The 21,346-nt window shown below is 49.6% G+C and overlaps 1 protein-coding gene across 4 annotated transcripts in view; it reads right to left on the minus strand.

The window, feature by feature from the left end:
- Positions 1 to 1,975: 1,975 nt before the first annotated feature.
- Positions 1,976 to 21,346, minus strand: part of slc9a5 (solute carrier family 9 member A5) — a 309,427-nt gene continuing 290,056 nt past the window's right edge. For 2 of the 4 annotated variants that reach the window (XM_068049563.1, XM_068049564.1), the window contains exons 16-17: positions 19,358 to 19,379; positions 1,976 to 2,839 (exon numbers count right to left, since the gene is read on the minus strand). In XM_068049563.1, coding sequence (XP_067905664.1) covers positions 2,299 to 2,839; positions 19,358 to 19,379 — 563 coding nt within the window. In that variant the 3' untranslated portion in view covers positions 1,976 to 2,298. Of the gene's footprint in view, positions 2,856 to 19,357; positions 19,380 to 20,892; positions 21,095 to 21,346 lie in introns of all 4 variants that reach the window. The other 2 variants (XM_068049565.1, XM_068049562.1) reach the window with 2 other exon arrangements.

Here is a 21,346-nt window from a genome sequence, read left to right on the forward strand (position 1 = left end):
GACATCAGCCATCAGCTGCTGCATCATGGTTGGGTCCCCAAGTATGCAAATAGAGTTGGTCACCACTTTCACATATCCATCAACCTTCTTCTGTAGTCTGCCCCATTAAAGTCCTCGAGTCCCCTGCAGCAGAACTCAAGTGCAACTTCAAGTCTGAGCTGGCACCTTCGTTACCCTTGTCCCCTGCCCTGGCTGCACGCCACTTGTGCTCAGTGTCTCACCATGTACAGAACCCACCTCTGAAGTACAGGCAGTGTCACTATCTGAGCTGGTGGCTGCGAGTGTGAAAGCGAGTGACTGTCTTCATGCTCTTAAACCTCCTTCTCTTCCACTACTATCTGGCCAGGTTGCAGTTCTTGGGTATCTGAAAGGAGAAAGGCACAGGATAGGGTTGTGGAGAGGGGAGAGGGGAAAGTAAAAGGTGCATCCTTACACCATCTACAGCTTGTAAATCAGAAAAGATTGTGGCATGAGGGAGAAATGGGATGTGAGGACAAGGATTAGGTATGAGGATACCTTCATCTTCTATGGTTTCAGCCCTGCTGCTTGCTACGGCCTCTGTTATAGCTGCTTCCCATCTGTCCGTAACAGCTGTGATTGATGAAGATTGTTGGTAGGTGAGTGATGGAGGTGTGGTGCATTAAACACGTGTGAAGCAACTGGTGCAGTTAGTGGCATATGGCATTTGAAGATACATCCACTAACCTTGACCACTCGTGTGAGGTCATTGACCTTCTTGTGGCACTGTATTCAGATCTTCAGGGCTTGACTGTCACAGCTACCTGGTTCCACTGCCTCCGTTAAATTTGTTTGGAAGGCCACTTGTTCCTTTGTGGATAGAGGACACTTCTCCTACTCTCCATCTTCCGCAGCAAGATCTCCAGTGTAGCTTCGGAAAATTTTGGAGCCTGCTCTTTGCCAAGTTGTGTCATTCTTGTGTCTTTCCCACATCAAAATCACTTTGATAATGAATTCCAGCACCTGCTGCAGTCAAAATGCATCTCCCCTTAAACTTGTGCTAGCCTCTCATGATTTTGTGCTCCCTGCTCAGGCGTGCAGCCACTCAACAGTGTTCTTAGCTCTGACTGCACACTACAATTATTTAAATAAGCAGGCATCGGAAACGATGAGTATGGGTTAATCGCACATTGTGATCCCCACATCTATCTTTGGGGGGTTATTGAATTTTGTGGAGAAGAGTTCAGTGTGGGACCCTCTTTTATTGTATTTAAACATTAAAATAAGACAACACATTCTTGTAATACAGCCTCATTATTTCCCTCCAAATAGCTCATTGCAAAAATAGGGCTCGTGCTGTTTGTTTTTTATTCTTTCATGGGATGTGGGCATCTCTAGCAAGGGGAGCATTTGGTGCCCATCCCTAATTGCCCTTGAACTGAGTGGCTTAATGGGCCATTGCAGAGGGCAGTCAAGAGTCAACCACATTGCTGTGGGTCTAGAGTCACATGTAGACCACACCAGGTAAGGAGGGCAGATAAAGGACATTAGTAAACCAGATGGGATTTTATGATAATCAATGATAGTTTCATGGCACCATTACTGAGACTAGCTTTTAATTCAAAATTTTTGTTAATTAATTGAATTTAAATTCCACCAGCTGCCATGGTGGGATTTGAATCCATGTCCCCAGGGTATGAGCCTGGGCCTCTGGATTACTAGTCTAATAACATTACCACTACACCACTGTCTTCCTTTCTGGTGGAAGAATAAGTAAATGTTAACTTTTTTCTGACAACCTTCTTCTTAATTTTTTTCTGTTTTTATATAAATGCTTCCCTCAAAAAAACTTATTTTTATCCCAGTCATTTGTGGGTGGTGGAGCTGGGTTGCTGGAATAATCTCTGACACTAACTCCACTCCATAGTTAGTCAGCCTGTGTTTCTTGTTTATTCCACCCTGTCACCTTTCCATTATCCCACACTCTCTACCCCGTAACCCCCCCTCCACACGCCTCATAACAGGGATGCACAAGAGCCAGAATTCATTCTGCATTCAAGGCAATCATGTCAAGGAATTCCCATCATTTAAACCTCAGCAGTGATTGTATCCAACATTTTCATTTTCTTAGCAATATTGGGAACTTGGATCACATAATTAGAACAGAACACTGTGCACATTTATTTGCTCCCTTTTTTATGCGTAACCAATTATGACCCTCAAAAAGCAATATCTGCTTAAGATTCTCCGATATTTTCATAGCATATAATTAAATTAAGTGCTTTACAAAACTAAAATATCAGGCTGCACCTTAATTCACGTTTCTGACATGAAATAAAATTAGAGAGTTGTTTGTATATTACCAGACTTCTCACATTGTTTAACGTTGGATTGTGTTGAGGTAACCAAAGATTTCAGAGCTGAGACATAGGAAGGTCTATGGAACGGCACTGGCCACCTGGTACTTACAAACCCAGCAGATGGGACCGGTCTGCTGTCACCTTCAGCAGACATAAGGGGCTGCAGCTCCTGCTGCTGAATAGACTCCATGGTGTCCTCATCAGCACTTCTTTCACCAGCTGTACAAACATCAGGAAACTGGAAATGGATGGGATGCCATGGCACTGGCAGGGCAACTGAAGCTGTGTGTTCTTCCAGCTTAAAGTTCGAGGTCTTTGGCTGAAACACTGCGTCGGATCCAGGAGGTGAGACCAGGCTCTCTAGTGATGATGTACTTTGCTTCCAGGCATATTGCAAGTCGATCGGCACAATCTTGTTGGTTTCCGAAGACACACAGGCTGGAAGGTGACCCGGATCACCTTTCCAGGGAAGCTCTTTTTCAGCTGAAGTAGGAGATGGTGGGATAATGCTTGGGCTTTGAGGATATTCAAAATTACCTATCGATATAGAAGTTAATAAAGTCCATGTTAAGACACTTAAAAAGGTTCTGATTGGCATTCTAAACTGAAATATGTATTTTTACAGTAAAGGTTTTTTAAAAAATAAACACACTGGTGCTGAGAGAAAAAGTAACAAGATTTGTTACAAAAGCACAAATAAGATGAAAATTAATAGCTGTAGAGTTAAATCAACTTGGAGCAAATTAAGATTTAGCAAGTAAGAGACTCTGGAAAGATCAACACCATCTTACAAGATTAAAAATAGAATAAAACATTTGAGCTGTTACCAATACTGGAGGGTCTCAGATGACATTTCCGTGAATAAAATGGAACAACGCGAACTGAAAATTTTATGATCAGTTACCTCAATGGCAGAATAATGGCGTGTTTAATGTGTATGTTGTTATTAATGTGTAAGTCATCCAGCAATTTGTGGGGAAGGAGAGATACGCTGTGAGTTGCAAATTGCCATAAGTCACGGGTCGAATCGTGCCACTCTGCCACTAGCCTCGGAAAAGCAGCAACTCACACTCAACCTCACTGTGAGTGAAGTGCATGTTGCCTTTGTGCATTAATTACCAATTAAATTTGCTGCAGAAAATTAGGGTTGATATTTAATCCTTTTAATGATGAGACTTATGTTCCTGCAATGCAACTCAACCTGTTCCACCCAGAAAGAGAACTGTGGTGTCTCTTTCCTGCAGGTAGTTAATTGTTGTTAGAGATTTTTAACATGTAATTTTTTTTGCTCTTGCTTATCCTTTCTGACTCCTTTCTTTCTCTCTCTCTTAATCCAATCTTTCTTCCCTTCGCTTTACTTCTTTCTGTACCTGATTTGACTGTAATTCACCCTAGTTCTGTTATATGTTTGTTCAGTATGCTGCCACCTTAGTTCGTCTAGCTGAAGAGATTCTTAGTTTGTAGTAGTTAAACATTAATCTTTATTACATTATATTTATTTACACTCCACACTAGCCTGTGTGACTGCTCCAAAAGCCACACCGCATCTTCTTCAAGTCTCTCTCCAATGTGATCTCTTACATCTTGGTAGAAGGTATTCTTTACACTCTCTCAAGATTAACCCTTTCAGACCTTTATACTACAGTTTCCTTCTTCGTTGTTCTGTTTTCGCTCAATGATTAAATCTACTTTTTAAGGAGATAAGACTGTTGATCCCGTCATTCACCAAGGTCCCAAAGGTCCATTATCCGCTTGCACTTCCAGCAATTTGCAGCACAAAGGGAAAACGTCAAAATAATCCTGATAGTGAATTGAGGAAAATTAATATCCTAAGACTACGGGTACAAAAGTAGAATTACTGGGTGATATCCCCCAGCTGGAATGTGCAACTGGCTGCCCTCTCCTAGACATAGTTCTGCTTTCCAGCAGGAAATGTTTTAATTTTAGGAGAACACAGCAAACAATATTTACTTTGTCCTACTATCATAGGGAGCAAATTGAAAACTGTAACTACTTTTTCCAAATGCTGCCTGCAAGACGTCCACTGGCAGGCACATTTCTATGGGAAATACAGAAATGATCCCTGGAATATTTTGTGTTTTATATTAACAATGGAGTATTCTGGTTCATTTTAAACAAGGGGGTGAGGCATCACCACATCCTGTCAGCTACTTCTCAGCAACAGGACACCTTCTTTCACAACTCAGCTCCATTATGCCCCCGAGAGCGACATGGAGAGCAGCCATGCAGGAAGCCCCATCAGGGGTCGAGGGGCTGCGACAAGCATAACTGTTCTGTTGCTCTTCATGCAAAATCTTACCATGTCCCTCTTTCCACTTGCAGGACTAATGGGCCCCATAATACCAGGGAGACCTTGAGGACTGGTGGAGGGATCCCTGATTTTGTCCTCTAATGTTGGCTGAGGAAGAGGCTCTAGATCTAGTGGGGTCCCAGGGCGGCATTTCAATCACCGACGGTAAGACTGGAATGTCCATACAAGAGAGTGAGGATTGTGTTCATTTGACCACCACCACACTTCTGGAGATCCACATCATGCATGGTTGGCATGAGGAGATCTGAACAACCTAACACACAAATATTTGTGCTCTCTCTTACAGGGGGCCTGCCGTCAACCTCTGAGGAGCAGGAGGAGGAGCATCCAGAGAATTCCCCATCACATCATTTTTCTGCACCTTCTACCAGCATAGATACTTTCACCTCGGTGGGTATGTGCTTGGGCTTAAATTTAGGGTCACAAGCCAGTGAGAGCACCACACACCCTCCAGAGCAGCTGACGGAGGACTGTGGGTGGCCAGGCCCATGACGAGCCTCTGGTGTCGACAGCACAGGGCATGTTGGAGTTGCAAAGGTAAGGCAACATCTGTCAGAGTTGCCAGAGGCCATGCGCAGCCACGAGCAGATGATGGAGGAGTCCATCTGTGCCAGAGGTGCTGCTATGTCCCAGGCATGTGAATACAGGGCTTCCTCCATCCAGAGGTTGGTGACCCTCGTGGAGAGGCAATTCACAGATGCGTGCAGACCTGCACACCATCACCTTGGCCATGAGCTCAACTCAGCAGTGGCAAGGTGAGTGAAGGACAAGGCACCTGGAGTCTTTTCCAGGTCCTCGTCCTTCTCTGGTCAGCAGGGAGGTTCAAATGAGCCTTGAAAGGGAGGAGGAGAGGTTGCCCTCCACATCTGGGGGGCCCCCTCAGGGCGCTCCAAGTGCGGTCAGCGGCTCCTCAGCCCCTCTGCCAGTGAGCCCAGTTCCAGTAGCTGCAATGACTGAGGAGACTCCTGCACCTGTGCAGGAAACCCTCAGGCAGCCGGGGCCCTCCAGGCCTCAGGCAGCCAGAGGACGTCTGCCAAAGTCATCCAGGCCAAGGGGCAGCCTACCTCCAACCCAGCTGTTACTGCAGGGGTCACACAATGTAGAAGCACAGGGAAACGTATAAAGAACAGCACCTAGACGCACATGGGAATTCATGGGTATATTATATTTGGCCTTTATATTGTTTTCTGCAATTGCTGTTATAAATAGAGTTCACATTCATTGTTGTAAAATGCTCATTCTTTCATGCCTGAATTGGGAGATGCTGCCTTACCCCTTGCTCCCTCATTGGACTGCCAGTGTAGACTTGTCGGACCCCTAGCATCTCAGATGTGCCAGAGTGCATGGTGAAGCTGGGCGCTCGGCATGGAATCGAGATAGAGAGGAGGCAACAGGCAGAATACAGTGAGGTGAGTCTTTATTGAGTTCACTTTGAGAGGCCATCATGGTGGAAGGAACCAGATAGGTACGAGATTGTCTCTTGCCTCCCTTGCGCGTCACTCAATGTCCCTGGTCTCCAGTGCAAGGGATTCAATATCCAGTGCTGCCTGCTCATTAGCCTCCTCCATGTCCTCCTCATCGATTGAGGACTGTGATCAATCATGTCCTCTTCATGCAAGGCGTACCCCCCCCTCTGCAGTGCTATACTGTGTAGAGCACAGCAGACCACCACGATACGCGAGACCCTCACTGGGACATACTGCAGGGCTCCACAGGATCGATCAAGGCACCGGAATCTCATCTTCAGCAGCCCAATGGCCTGCTCGATGGTTGCTCGGGTGGAGCTTTGGCAGATATTGTACCCCTCTTGTGCTGCAGTCCAAGGGCGTCAGTAGCCATATCTTCAATGGGTAGCCCTTGTCCCCAAGAATCCATCCCTGAAGGCGAGCAGGGGGGCTTGAAAAGCTGTGACACCTTGGACTGTCGAAGTATGTAGGCATCATGGCTGCTTCCCGGAAAGCGGGCACATACCTGCAGGAAACGCTATCCATGGTCACAGACCAGTTGCACGTTAATGGAATGGAAGCCCTTCCTGTTGATGTAGGCATCTGGCTGGTCCAATAGAACCTTGATAAACACATGTGTGCAGTCGATGACACCTTGCACCTGAGGGGAATCCAGTGATGGCCCTGAATCCGATAGCCCTCTTGGCCTGACTGTCATGGTTGGTCCGGTTACACACATAGTCACTGGCCATCTTGAACAGGGCATTGGTCACCTCGTTGATGTGGTGGTGGGCTGCTGCCTGGGAGATACCATGCATGTCCCCAGTGGATCCTTGGAAAGAGCCAGATGTGTAGAAGTTAAGTGCCAGAGTGATCTTCAGGGCCACTAGCATAGGGTGACCACTGGAGCCCATAGTTTGCAACTTGTCCTGCAGCATGGCACCTAGTGATGGCCTCCTTGGAGAGCCACTGCCACTCGAACATCTGAAGGTAGCTGAGGTGAGCTCGGTACACTGTCTGGCGCAGGTGGGTCCTTCTTGGCATGGCTGGCTGTTGCAGCTCTCCTCTTGGAGTTTCACAGGCATGTGCAGCTACATCCTGGCCCTCCCTCCCTCTGAGCCACTGCTGCATGGCACAGGGGTCCACAAAGACAGGGTGTATGAGAACCATGCCAGCTGATCAGTAGTCCTCCAGAGCACTGTCCTTGCAGAGACAAAGTCGCCTTGGCAGCATTCCCTTTGCTATTTCCCTTGGAATATGTGCTAATGCCCCTCAGTGCCCACCCTTGCAGATAGCCCAGCACCTAAAATATAGCCCATCCGACCCTTGCACCTGAGAAATTGCCCAACCATGCAGAGGGCGCAGCATTGCAGGCCGAAATTGGCCTCCACTCCACCTCTTTCCTTATCCACTGCTCCCCATGGCTGCCTTCCTGTGGCATCACTGAGGCCTCGCCTTGGTGCTGCCAGATTAAATAGCCAAGGATCAGAAGGCACGTGATTCCCACATGCCATTGACTAAATTTAAAACCCCCCATAAAATTGCAATCACTTCCATGCAAATGTATTATAACGAACTGTTCACCAATTTAAGTTGCAGTCTTGCCCCATCAGGGCGGCAACACTGCCTTGTAGCTTTCCTGCCGCTGACAAAATCTGGAACTGACGTCACAACATCAGGTTTCCGGGTGAATGCAACTATCTCAATTTTTCAGCCCCCCAGGCCTCCATTTCCACTCCTTCTGGCTGTACAAAGTTCAGCTCCTGGAGTGCAGACAGAGATCCCAGAGTGAAGCAACCATGTTTGGTCTGAGTAGATTCTGTGACCAGCAGCATCACCGCCTAGAAAACCAGCAAAAGCTGACCAACAGCATTGAAAAGCTGATAACTCAAAGCAGCCTGACTATAGGCTTATGAGATGTAGTTGTAGCAGCAGGGCAGTGACACACAGGAACGTCTTAAGCTACAGAATACCCAACATCCATCATTCATTTTGCGGTGAACTGTTTCGCAGGTTGCTGGGACTTTTTCCACTTTTCTTGAGGAGAAATTGCAAGCTATTGTGGATATGTATTGCGATTCTTTTGTTACAAACCCTTCTACCTTCACACACTTCTATTGACATTGACACCCTTCACCCATCGGTTCACAATGACACCCTTCATCCGTCAGTTCACACTGGCACCCTTCACCCCTCAGTTCACACTGACACTCTTCACTCCTCAGTTTACAGTGACACCCCTCACCACTCAGTTCACGCTGACACTCTTCACCCCTCAGTTCACACTGACACCCTTCACCCTTCAGTTTACACTGGCACCCTTCACCCCTCAGTTCACACTGGCACTCTTCACCCCTCAGTTCACACTGACATCCTTCACCCCTCAGTTCACACTGGCACGTTTCACCCTTCAGTTCACACTGGCACCCTTCACCCCTTGGTTCACACTGACACTCTTCACCCCTCAGTTCACACTGGCACTCTTCACCCCTCAGTTCACACTGACACCCTTCACCCCTCAGTTCACACTGGCACCCTTCACCCCTCAGTTCACACTGCCACTCTTCACCCCTCGGTTCACACTGACACCCTTCATCCCTCAGTTCACACTGGCACCCTTCATCTGTCAGTTCACACTGCCACTCTTCACCCCTCAGTTCACACTGACACCCTTCACCCCTCAGTTCACACTGACACCCTTCACCCCTCAGTTCACACTGGCACTCTTCACCCCTCGGTTCACACTGAAACCCTTCACCCCTCAGTTCACACTGGAACCCTTCACCCCTCAGTTCACACTGACACAATTCATCTGTCAGTTCACACTGCCACTCTTCACCCATCAGTTCACACTGGCACCCTTCACCCTTTGGTTCACACTGACACTCTTCACCCCTCAGTTCACACTGGCACTCTTCACCCCTCAGTTCACACTGACACCCTTCACCCCTCAGTTCACACTGACACCCTTCACCCCTCAGTTCACACTGGCACCCTTCACCCCTCAGTTCACACTGCCACTCTTCACCCCTCGGTTCACACTGACACCCTTCACCCCTCAGTTCACACTGGAACCCTTCACCCCTCAGTTCACACTGACACCCTTCATCTGTCAGTTCACACTGCCACTCTTCACCCCTCAGTTCACACTGACACCCTTCACCCCTCAGTTCACACTGACACTCATCACCCCTCAGTTCACACTGACACCCTTCATCTGTCAGTTCACACTGCCACTCTTCACCCCTCGGTTCACACTGACACCCTTCACCCCTCAGTTCACACTGGAACCCTTCACCCCTCAGTTCACACTGACACCCTTCATCTGTCAGTTCACACTGCCACTCTTCACCCCTCAGTTCACATTGACACCCTTCATCTGTCAGTTCACACTGCCACTCTTCACCCCTCAGTTCACACTGACACCCTTCACCCCTCAGTTTACATTGACACCCTTCATCTGTCAGTTCACACTGGAACCCTTCACCCCTCCGTTCACACTGACACCATTCACCCCTCAGTTGACACTGGTACTCTTCACCCCTCGGTTCGCACTGACACACCTCACCCCTCAGTTCACACTGACACTCTTCACCCCTCAGTTTACATTGACACCCTTCATCTGTCAGTTCACACTGGATCTCTTCACCCCTCAGTTCACACTGGAACCCTTCACCCCTCAGTTCACACTGGAACTCTTCACCCCTCAGTTCACACTAGAACCCTTCACCCCTCAGTTCGCACTGGCATCCTTCACCCCTCAGTTCGCACTGGCATCCTTCAGCCCTCAGTTCGCACTGGCATATTTCACCCCTCAGTTCACACTGGCACTCTTCACCCCTCAGTTCACACTGACACTCTTCACCCCTCAGTTCACACTGCCACTCTTCACCCCTCAGTTCACACTGGCACTCTTCACCCCTCAGTGCACACTGACACCCTTCACCCCTCAATTCTCACTGACACTTCACCCCTCAGTTCACACTGGCACTCTTCACCCCTCAGTTCACACTGGCACTCTTCACCCCTCAGTTCACACTGCCACTCTTCACCCCTCAGTTCACACTGACACCCTTCACCCCTCAGTTCACACTGGCACTCTTCACCCCTCGGTTCACACTGAAACCCTTCACCCCTCTGTTCACACTGGAACCCTTCACCCCTCAGTTCACACTGACACCCTTCATCTGTCAATTCACACTGCCACTCTTCACCCCTCAGTTCACACTGGCACCCTTCACCCCTTGGTTCACACTGACACTCTTCACCCCTCAGTTCACACTGACACCCTTCACCCCTCAGTTCACACTGACACCCTTCACCCCTCAGTTCACACTGGCACCCTTCACCCCTCAGTTCACACTGCCACTCTTCACCCCTCGGTTCACACTGACACCCTTCACCCCTCAGTTCACACTGACACCCTTCATCTGTCAGTTCACACTGCCACTCTTCACCCCTCAGTTCACACTGACACCCTTCACCCCTCAGTTCACACTGACACTCATCACCCCTCAGTTCACACTGACACCCTTCATCTGTCAGTTCACACTGCCACTCTTCACCCCTCGGTTCACACTGACACCCTTCACCCCTCAGTTCACACTGGAACCCTTCACCCCTCAGTTCACACTGACACCCTTCATCTGTCAGTTCACACTGCCACTCTTCACCCTCAGTTCACACTGACACCCTTCATCTGTCAGTTCACACTGCCACTCTTCACCCCTCAGTTCACACTGACACCCTTCACCCCTCAGTTTACATTGACACCCTTCATCTGTCAGTTCACACTGGAACCCTTCACCCCTCCGTTCACACTGACACCATTCACCCCTCAGTTGACACTGGTACTCTTCACCCCTCGGTTCGCACTGACACACCTCACCCCTCAGTTCACACTGACACTCTTCACCCCTCAGTTTACACTGACACCCTTCATCTGTCAGTTCACACTGGATCTCTTCACCCCTCAGTTCACACTGGAACCCTTCACCCCTCAGTTCACACTGGAACTCTTCACCCCTCAGTTACACTAGAAACCTTCACCCCTCAGTTCGCACTGCCACTCTTCACCCCTCAGTTCACACTGGCACTCTTCACCCCTCAGTTCACACTGCCACTCTTCACCCCTCAGTTCACACTGGCACTCTTCACCCCTCAGTTCACACTGACACCCTTCACCCCTCAGTTCACACTGGCACCCTTCACCCCTCAGTTCACACTGGAACCCTTCACCCCTCAGTTCACACTGACACCCTTCATCTGTCAGTTCACACTGCCACTCTTCACCCCTCAGTTCACACTGGCACCCTTCACCCCTTGGTTCACACTGACACTCTTCACCCCTCAGTTCACACTGACACCCTTCACCCCTCAGTTCACACTGGCACCCTTCACCCCTCAGTTCACACTGCCACTCTTCACCCCTCAGTTCACACTGCCACTCTTCACCCCTCGGTTCACACTGACACCCTTCACCCCTCAGTTCACACTGGAACCCTTCACCCCTCAGTTCACACTGACACCCTTCATCTGTCAGTTCACACTGCCACTCTTCACCCCTCAGTTCACACTGACACCCTTCATCTGTCAGTTCACACTGCCACTCTTCACCCCTCAGTTCACACTGACACCCTTCACCCCTCAGTTCACACTGACACTCATCACCCCTCAGTTCACACTGACACCCTTCATCTGTCAGTTCACACTGCCACTCTTCACCCCTCGGTTCACACTGACACCCTTCACCCCTCAGTTCACACTGGAACCCTTCACCCCTCAGTTCACACTGACACCCTTCATCTGTCAGTTCACACTGCCACTCTTCACCCTCAGTTCACATTGACACCCTTCATCTGTCAGTTCACACTGCCACTCTTCACCCCTCAGTTCACACTGACACCCTTCACCCCTCAGTTTACATTGACACCCTTCATCTGTCAGTTCACACTGGAACCCTTCACCCCTCCGTTCACACTGACACCATTCACCCCTCAGTTGACACTGGTACTCTTCACCCCTCGGTTCGCACTGACACACCTCACCCCTCAGTTCACACTGACACTCTTCACCCTTCAGTTTACACTGACACCTTTCATCTGTCAGTTCACACTGGATCTCTTCACCCCTCAGTTCACACTGGAACCCTTCACCCCTCAGTTCACACTGGAACTCCACCCCTCAGTTACACTAGAACCTTTCACCCCTCAGTTCGCACTGGCATCCTTCACCCCTCAGTTCGCACTGGCATCCTTCAGCCCTCAGTTCGCACTGGCATATTTCACCGCTCAGTTCACACTGGCACTCTTCACGCCTCGGTTCACACTGACACTCTTCACCCCTCAGTTCACACTGACACCCTTCACCCCTCAGTTCGCACTGACACTCTTCACCCCTCAATTTACATTGACACCCTTCATCTGTCAATTCACACTGGCACTCTTCAACCCTCAGTTCACACAGGAATCCTTCACCCCTCAGTTCACACTGACACTTCACCCCTCAGTTCACACTGACACCCTTCACCCCTCAATTCTCACTGACACTTCACCCCTCAGTTCACACTGCCACTCTTCACCCCTCAGTTCACACTGGCACTCTTCACCCCTCAGTTCACACTGCCACTCTTCACCCCTCAGTTCACACTGGCACTCTTCACCCCTCAGTTCACACTGACACCCTTCACCCCTCAATTCTCACTGACACTTCACCCCTCAGTTCACACTGCCACTCTTCACCCCTCAGTTCACACTGGGACTCTTCACCCCTCAGTTCACACTGACACTCTTCACCCCTCAGTTCACACTGCCACTCTTCACCCCTCGGTTCACACTGACACTCTTCACCCCTCAGTTTACATTGACACACTTCATCTGTCAGTTCACACTGGAACCCTTCACCCCTCCCTTGACACTGACACCATTCACCCCTCAGTTGACACTGACACTCTTCACCCCGCAGTTCACAATGACACCCTTCACCCCTCAGTTCACACTAGCACTCTTCACCCCTCAGTTCACACTGACACTCTTCACCCCTCAGTTCACACTGACACCCTTCACCCCTCAGTTGACACTAGCGCTCTTCACCCCTCAGTTCACACTGCCACTCTTCACCCCTCAGTTCACACTGACACTCTTCACCCCTCAGTTCACACTGCCACTCTTCACCCCTCGGTTCACACTGACACTCTTCACCCCTCAGTTGACATTGACACACTTCATCTGTCAGTTCACACTGGAACCCTTCACCCCTCCCTTGACACTGACACCATTCACCCCTCAGTTGACACTGGTACTCTTCACCCCTCGGATCGCACTGACACACTTCACTGCTCAGTTCACACTGACACCCTTCACCCCTCAGTTCACACTGACACCCTTCACCCCTCAGTTTACCTTGACACCCTTCATCTGTCAGTTCAACACTGGAACCCTTCACCCCTCAGTTCACACTGGCATCCTTCACCCCTCAGTTCACACTGGAACCCTTCACCCCTCAGTTGACACTGACACCATTCACCCCTCAGTTGACACAGGTACTCTTCACCCCTCGGTTCGCACTGACACACTTCACTGCTCAGTTCACACTGGAACCCTTCACCACTCTGTTCACACTGACACCCTTCACCCCTCAGTTCACACTGACACCCTTCATCTGTCAGTTCACACTGGAATCCTTCACCCCTCAGTTCACACTGACATCCTTCACCCATCATTTCGCACTGACACCCTTCACCCCTCAGTTCACACTGGCATCCTTCACCCCTCAGTTCACACTGGCATCCTTCACCCCTCAGTTCACACTGGCATCCTTCACCCCTCAGTTCACACTGGCACTCTTCAACCCTCAGGTCACACTGACACTCTTCAACCCTCAATTTACATTGACACCCTTCATCTGTCAGATGACACTGGCACTGTTCACCCCTCAGTTCACACTGACACTCTTCACCCCTCCATTCACACTGACACTCTTCACCCCTCAGTTTGCACTGACACTCTTCACCCCTCAGTTCACACTGACCACCTTCACTGCTCAGTTCACACTGACACCCTTCACCCCTCAGTTCACACTGACACCCTTCACCCCTCAGTTCACACTGAAACTCTTCACCCCTCAGTTCACACTGAAACTCTTCACCCCTCAGTTCACACTGGCTCACTTCACCCCTCAGTTCACACTGGCTCACTTCACCCCTCAGTTCACACTGGCACTCTTCACCCCTCAGTTCACACTGACACCCTTCACCCCTCAGTTCACACTGACACCCTTCATCTGTCAGTTCACACTGGCACCCTTCACCCCTTGGTTCACACTGACACTCCACCCCTCGGTTCACACTGGCACTCTTCACCCCTCAGTTCACACTGACACCCTTCACCCCTCAGTTCACACTGGCACCCTTCACCCCTCAGTTCACACTGCCACTCTTCACCCCTCGGTTCACACTGACACCCTTCACCCCTCAGTTCACACTGGAACCCTTCACCCCTCAGTTCACACTGACACCCTTCATCTGTCAGTTCACACTGGCACTCTTCACCCCTCAGTTCACACTGACACCCTTCACCCCTCAGTTCACACTGGCTCACTTCACCCCTCAGTTCACACTGGCACTCTTCACCCCTCAGTTCACACTGACACCCTTCACCCCTCAGTTCACACTGACACTCATCACCCCTCAGTTCGCACTGGCATCCTTCAGCCCTCAGTTCGCACTGGCATATTTCACCCCTCAGTTCACACTGGCACTCTTCACGCCTCGGTTCACACTGACACTCTTCAGCCCTCAGTTCACACTGGCATATTTCACCCCTCAGTTCACACTGGCACTCTTCACGCCTCGGTTCACACTGACACTCTTCACCCCTCAGTTCACACTGACACCCTTCATCTGTCAGTTCAACACTGGAACCCTTCACCCCTCAGTTCACACTGGCATCCTTCACCCCTCAGTTCACACTGGAACCCTTCACCCCTCAGTTGACACTGACACCATTCACCCCTCAGTTGACACAGGTACTCTTCACCCCTCGGTTCGCACTGACACACTTCACTGCTCAGTTCACACTGGAACCCTTCACCACTCTGTTCACACTGACACCCTTCACCCCTCAGTTCACACTGACACCCTTCATTTGTCAGTTCACACTGGAATCCTTCACCCCTCAGTTCACACTGACATCCTTCACCCATCATTTCGCACTGACACCCTTCACCCCTCAGTTCACACTGGCATCCTTCACCCCTCAGTTCACACTGGCATCCTTCACCCCTCAGTTCACACTGGCACTCTTCAACCCTCAGGTCACACTGACACTCTTCACCCCTCAATTTACATTGACACCCTTCATCTGTCAGATGACACTGGCACTGTTCACCCCTCAGTTCACACTGACACTCTTCACCCCTCCATTCACACTGACACTCTTCACCCCTCAGTTTGCACTGACACTCTTCACCCCTCAGTTCACACTGACCACCTTCACTGCTCAGTTCACACTGACACCCTTCACCCCTCAGTTCACACTGACACCCTTCACCCCTCAGTTCACACTGAAACTCTTCACCCCTCAGTTCACACTGAAACTCTTCACCCCTCAGTTCACACTGGCTCACTTCACCCCTCAGTTCACACTGGCACTCTTCACCCCTCAGTTCACACTGACACCCTTCATCTGTCAGTTCACACTGGCACCCTTCACCCCTTGGTTCACACTGACACTCCACCCCTCGGTTCACACTGGCACTCTTCACCCCTCAGTTCACACTGACACCCTTCACCCCTCAGTTCACACTGGCACCCTTCACCCCTCAGTTCACACTGCCACTCTTCACCCCTCGGTTCACACTGACACCCTTCACCCCTCAGTTCACACTGGAACCCTTCACCCCTCAGTTCACACTGACACCCTTCATCTGTCAGTTCACACTGCCACTCTTCACCCCTCAGTTCACACTGATACCCTTCATCTGTCAGTTCACACTGCCACTCTTCACCCCTCAGTTCACACTGACACCCTTCACCCCTCAGTTCACACTGACACTCATCACCCCTCAGTTCGCACTGGCATCCTTCAGCCCTCAGTTCGCACTGGCATATTTCACCCCTCAGTTCACACTGGCACTCTTCACGCCTCGGTTCACACTGACACTCTTCAGCCCTCAGTTCACACTGGCATATTTCACCCCTCAGTTCACACTGGCACTCTTCACGCCTCGGTTCACACTGACACTCTTCAGCCCTCAGTTCACACTGGCATATTTCACCCCTCAGTTCACACTGGCACTCTTCACCCCTCAGTTCACACTGACACTCTTCACCCCTCAGTTCACATTGACACCCTTCATCTGTCAATTCACACTGGCACTCTTCACCCCTCAGTTCACACAGGAATCCTTCACCCCTCAGTTCACACTGACACTTCACCCCTCAGTTCACACTGACACCCTTCACCCCTCAATTCTCACTGACACTTCACCCCTCAGTTCACACTGCCACTCTTCACCCCTCAGTTCACACTGGCACTCTTCACCCCTCAGTTCACACTGCCACTCTTCACCCCTCAGTTCACACTGCCACTCTTCACCCCTCAGTTCACACTGACACCCTTCACCCCTCAATTCTCACTGACACTTCACCCCTCAGTTCACACTGCCACTCTTCACCCCTCAGTTCACACTGGGACTCTTCACCCCTCAGTTCACACTGACACTCTTCACCCCTCAGTTCACACTGCCACTCTTCACCCCTCGGTTCACACTGACACTCTTCACCCCTCAGTTTACATTGACACACTTCATCTGTCAGTTCACACTGGAACCATTCACCCCTCCCTTGACAGTGACACCATTCACCCCTCAGTTGACACTGACACTCTTCACCCCTCAGTTCACAATGACACCCTTCACCCCTCAGTTCACACTAGCACTCTTCACCCCTCAGTTCACACTGACACTCTTCACCCCTCAGTTTACACTGACACCCTTCACCCCTCAGTTGACACTAGCGCTCTTCACCCCTCAGTTCACACTGCCACTCTTCACCCCTTGGTTCACACTGACACTCTTCACCCCTCAGTTTACATTGACACACTTCATCTGTCAGTTCACACTGGAACCCTTCACCCCTCCCTTGACACTGACACCATTCACCCCTCAGTTGACACTGGTACTCTTCACCCCTCGGATCGCACTGACACACTTCACTGCTCAGTTCACACTGACACCCTTCACCCCTCAGTTCACACTGACACCCTTCACCCCTCAGTTTACCTTGACACCCTTCATCTGTCAGTTCAACACTGGAACCCTTCACCCCTCAGTTCACACTGGCATCCTTCACCCCTCAGTTCACACTGGAACCCTTCACCCCTCAGTTGACACTGACACCATTCACCCCTCAGTTGACACAGGTACTCTTCACCCCTCGGTTCGCACTGACACACTTCACTGCTCAGTTCACACTGGAACCCTTCACCACTCAGTTCACACTGACACCCTTCACCCCTCAGTTCACACTGACACCCTTCATCTGTCAGTTCACACTGGAATCCTTCACCCCTCAGTTCACACTGACATCCTTCACCCATCAGTTCACACTGGCACTCTTCAACCCTCAGGTCACACTGACACTCTTCACCCCTCAATTTACATTGACACCCTTCATCTGTCAGATGACACTGGCACTCTTCACCCCTCAGTTTACACTGACACTCTTCACCCCTCCGTTCACACTGACACTCTTCACCCCTCAGTTTGCACTGACACTCTTCCCCCCTCAGTTCACACTGACCACCTTCACTGCTCAGTTCACACTGACACCCTTCACCCCTCAGTTCACACTGAAACTCTTCACCCCTCAGTTCACACTGAAACTCTTCACCCCTCAGTTCACACTGGCTCACTTCACCCCTCAGTTCACACTGGCACTCTTCACCACTCAGTTCACACTGACACCCTTCACCCCTCAGTTCACACTGACACCCTTCATCTGTCAGTTCACACTGGCACCCTTCACCCCTTGGTTCACACTGACACTCTTCACCCCTCGGTTCACACTGGCACTCTTCACCCCTCAGTTCACACTGACACCCTTCACCCCTCAGTTCACACTGGCACCCTTCACCCCTCAGTTCACACTGCCACTCTTCACCCCTCGGTTCACACTGACACCCTTCACCCCTCAGTTCACACTGGAACCCTTCACCCCTCAGTTCACACTGACACCCTTCATCTGTCAGTTCACACTGCCACTCTTCACCCCTCAGTTCACACTGACACCCTTTATCTGTCAGTTCACACTGCCACTCTTCACCCCTCAGTTCACACTGACACCCTTCACCCCTCAGTTCACACTGACACTCATCACCCCTCAGTTCACACTGACACCCTTCATCTGTCAGTTCACACTGCCACTCTTCACCCCTCGGTTCACACTGACACCCTTCACCCCTCAGTTCACACTGGAACCCTTCACCCCTCAGTTCACACTGACACCCTTCATCTGTCAGTTCACACTGCCACTCTTCACCCCTCAGTTCACACTGACACCCTTCATCTGTCAGTTCACACTGCCACTCTTCACCCCTCAGTTCACACTGACACCCTTCACCCCTCAGTTTACATTGACACCCTTCATCTGTCAGTTCACACTGGAACCCTTCACCCCTCAGTTGACACTGGTACTCTTCACCCCTCGGTTCGCACTGACACACCTCACCCCTCAGTTCACACTGACACTCTTCACCCCTCAGTTTACATTGACACCCTTCATCTGTCAGTTCACACTGGATCTCTTCACCCCTCAGTTCACACTGGAACCCTTCACCCCTCAGTTCACACTGGAAATCTTCACCCCTCAGTTCACACTAGAACCCTTCACCCCTCAGTTCGCACTGGCATCCTTCAGCCCTCAGTTCGCACTGGCATATTTCACCCCTCAGTTCACACTGGCAGTCTTCACGCCTCGGTTCACACTGACACTCTTCACCCCTCAGTTCACACTGAGGCTCTTCACCCCTCAGTTCGCACTGACACTCTTCACCCCTCAATTTACATTGACACCCTTCATCTGTCAATTCACACTGGCACTCTTCACCCCTCAGTTCACACTGGAATCCTTCACCCCTCAGTTCACACTGACACTTCACCCCTCAGTTCACACTGACACCCTTCACCCCTCAATTCTCACTGACACTCTTCACCCCTCAGTTCACACTGACACTCTTCACCCCTCAGTTGACACTGGCACTCTTCACCCCTCAGTTGACACTGGCACTCTTCACCCCTCAGTTCACACTGCCACTCTTCACCCCTCAGTTGACACTGCCACTCTTCACCCCTCAGTTCACACTGGCACTCTTCACCCCTCAGTTCACACTGACACTCTTCACCCCTCAGTTGACACCGACCCCCTTCACTGCTCTGTTCACACTGACACTTCACCCCTCAGTTCACACTGACACTCTTCACCCCTCAGTTCACACTGACACTCTTAACCCCTCAGTTTGCACTGACACTCTTCACCCCTCAGTTCACACTGACACTCTTCACCCCTCAGTTTACACTGACACTCTGCAGCTTTGTTCTTCCCTCTGGTTATGTTGGCACTTACACCCACTACCCATCCTCCTCCCCCTCAGTTCAAGTTAGCATATTCCACTTTTCTTCTCTTCCCCAAAACCTTGTCCTCCATGTCCATGCAGGTACCTTCGCCACACCCTTCCCGCACCCCCCCTACCCCAACCCCTAGTTCATGCTGGTACCTTTCACAAATCCTCCCTCAGTTCATTCTGGCACTGTTCATCCTTCTCATTTCCAACTGGCATGATCCTTCTTCCCTCTCAGTGCCAATCTGGGCAACTACCTGCTGCTACTTGCATCTGATCTCATAAAATTGTCATGAGAATCCCTGGCCACAGCAGTGTTTCATACCCTGGGGCTGCAGTAGACGGGAATAGAAACATTTTACTGCCCTAGATGTTAGAAAGTCTATGCAAATGTGTACATTCCACATGCCTGGCTTCAGGGCTACATTAAGATGATACCTTTTCACTTTTAAATTGCAACTTCATAGTGGATTGCAGTTATGCTACAGCAGGTTTGGACTCAGAAGAGTGTGGGATGGCCTCCTGCAAGGGGTCTCACACCAATTGGCTTTAGTGTACCCAGGTGCCAGATTGGGACCCAAAACCCAAATTATATTTCTACTTTTTGAGCCAATATGCACCCAAAATAGTTTGCTTTCGTGCAACATAGCTGTGTAACTGATGCCTTAGCCTATTAATAAAACTCATAGTGTATTTATAATGCAGCTGTTTGTAAAAAGCACAATGAAAAGTTGAATATATACTTTCTACTCGACCAGTATATGAAACACTAACGAGTCCAGAAAAGTCATCATTTTAGCAAAAACAACTTGTAGTGAAAATAATCATTTTTCATTCACTAATCTTACACCATTAGCAGGATATTAAAGAATCCAAATATCTACTCTCCGATTTAATCTGTTTTTAAAATTCAGGTTATCTTTTCATTCAATAGACTGCTTAAAAAAGGAAGCAACAAGTAGAAATAAAATTGTAAAATATTCTGCTTTTTAGGTTGTTATTAGCTCAGAGTGCTGAATGTTATGTCTTAGAATGTATCATCTTAGAATGTATTGTGCTTTTGGTGATCCACAGAAATGGTTGAAGAAGAAAAGCAGAAGAGCTCCAGATTGAAGAAAAGGAAGGAGGTGACGATAATTGACCTTCAGCAGAAGGAAATAATCGATAATCGCATTATTTACTGTTGCTCTGTTTGTTGCTGCTCTTTTGCTTCAGTAGACAACTGCGAGTCTGTTGAATTAGTTCTGATCTTGTGGAGATGAACGAGACCAGGTCGTACTAGCTGAGCACTCTGTGAAAGAATGGGTTCGTCATTCTGAAATTTCCAAGGTGGCTCCTTCTTGAAAACCTCCGATTCTGTGCCATCACTGCTTTGGCTAGTGACTGAAACAAGACTGTATTATCCTCAAAAAAAAAGAGCTTCACAACACCAAAAAAAAGGGACATGCAAAATGTGAGATTACGTATTAAAATAAAACAAATTTTGTAAGATTAATTGACGGTAGTGGTATATAGAGATACAAGGACATAGTTTTTGAGTGACAGTCACTGTAAATCCAACAAGAAATGTAAATAGTGAATAACTGTGTTGTCTCTGATCCTACTAGTAGAGGTAACCAAAGACAGAATTTAAAT

Source organism: Heterodontus francisci, chromosome 17, assembly GCF_036365525.1.
Source record: "Heterodontus francisci isolate sHetFra1 chromosome 17, sHetFra1.hap1, whole genome shotgun sequence".
Classification (NCBI taxonomy): Eukaryota; Metazoa; Chordata; class Chondrichthyes; order Heterodontiformes; family Heterodontidae; genus Heterodontus; species Heterodontus francisci.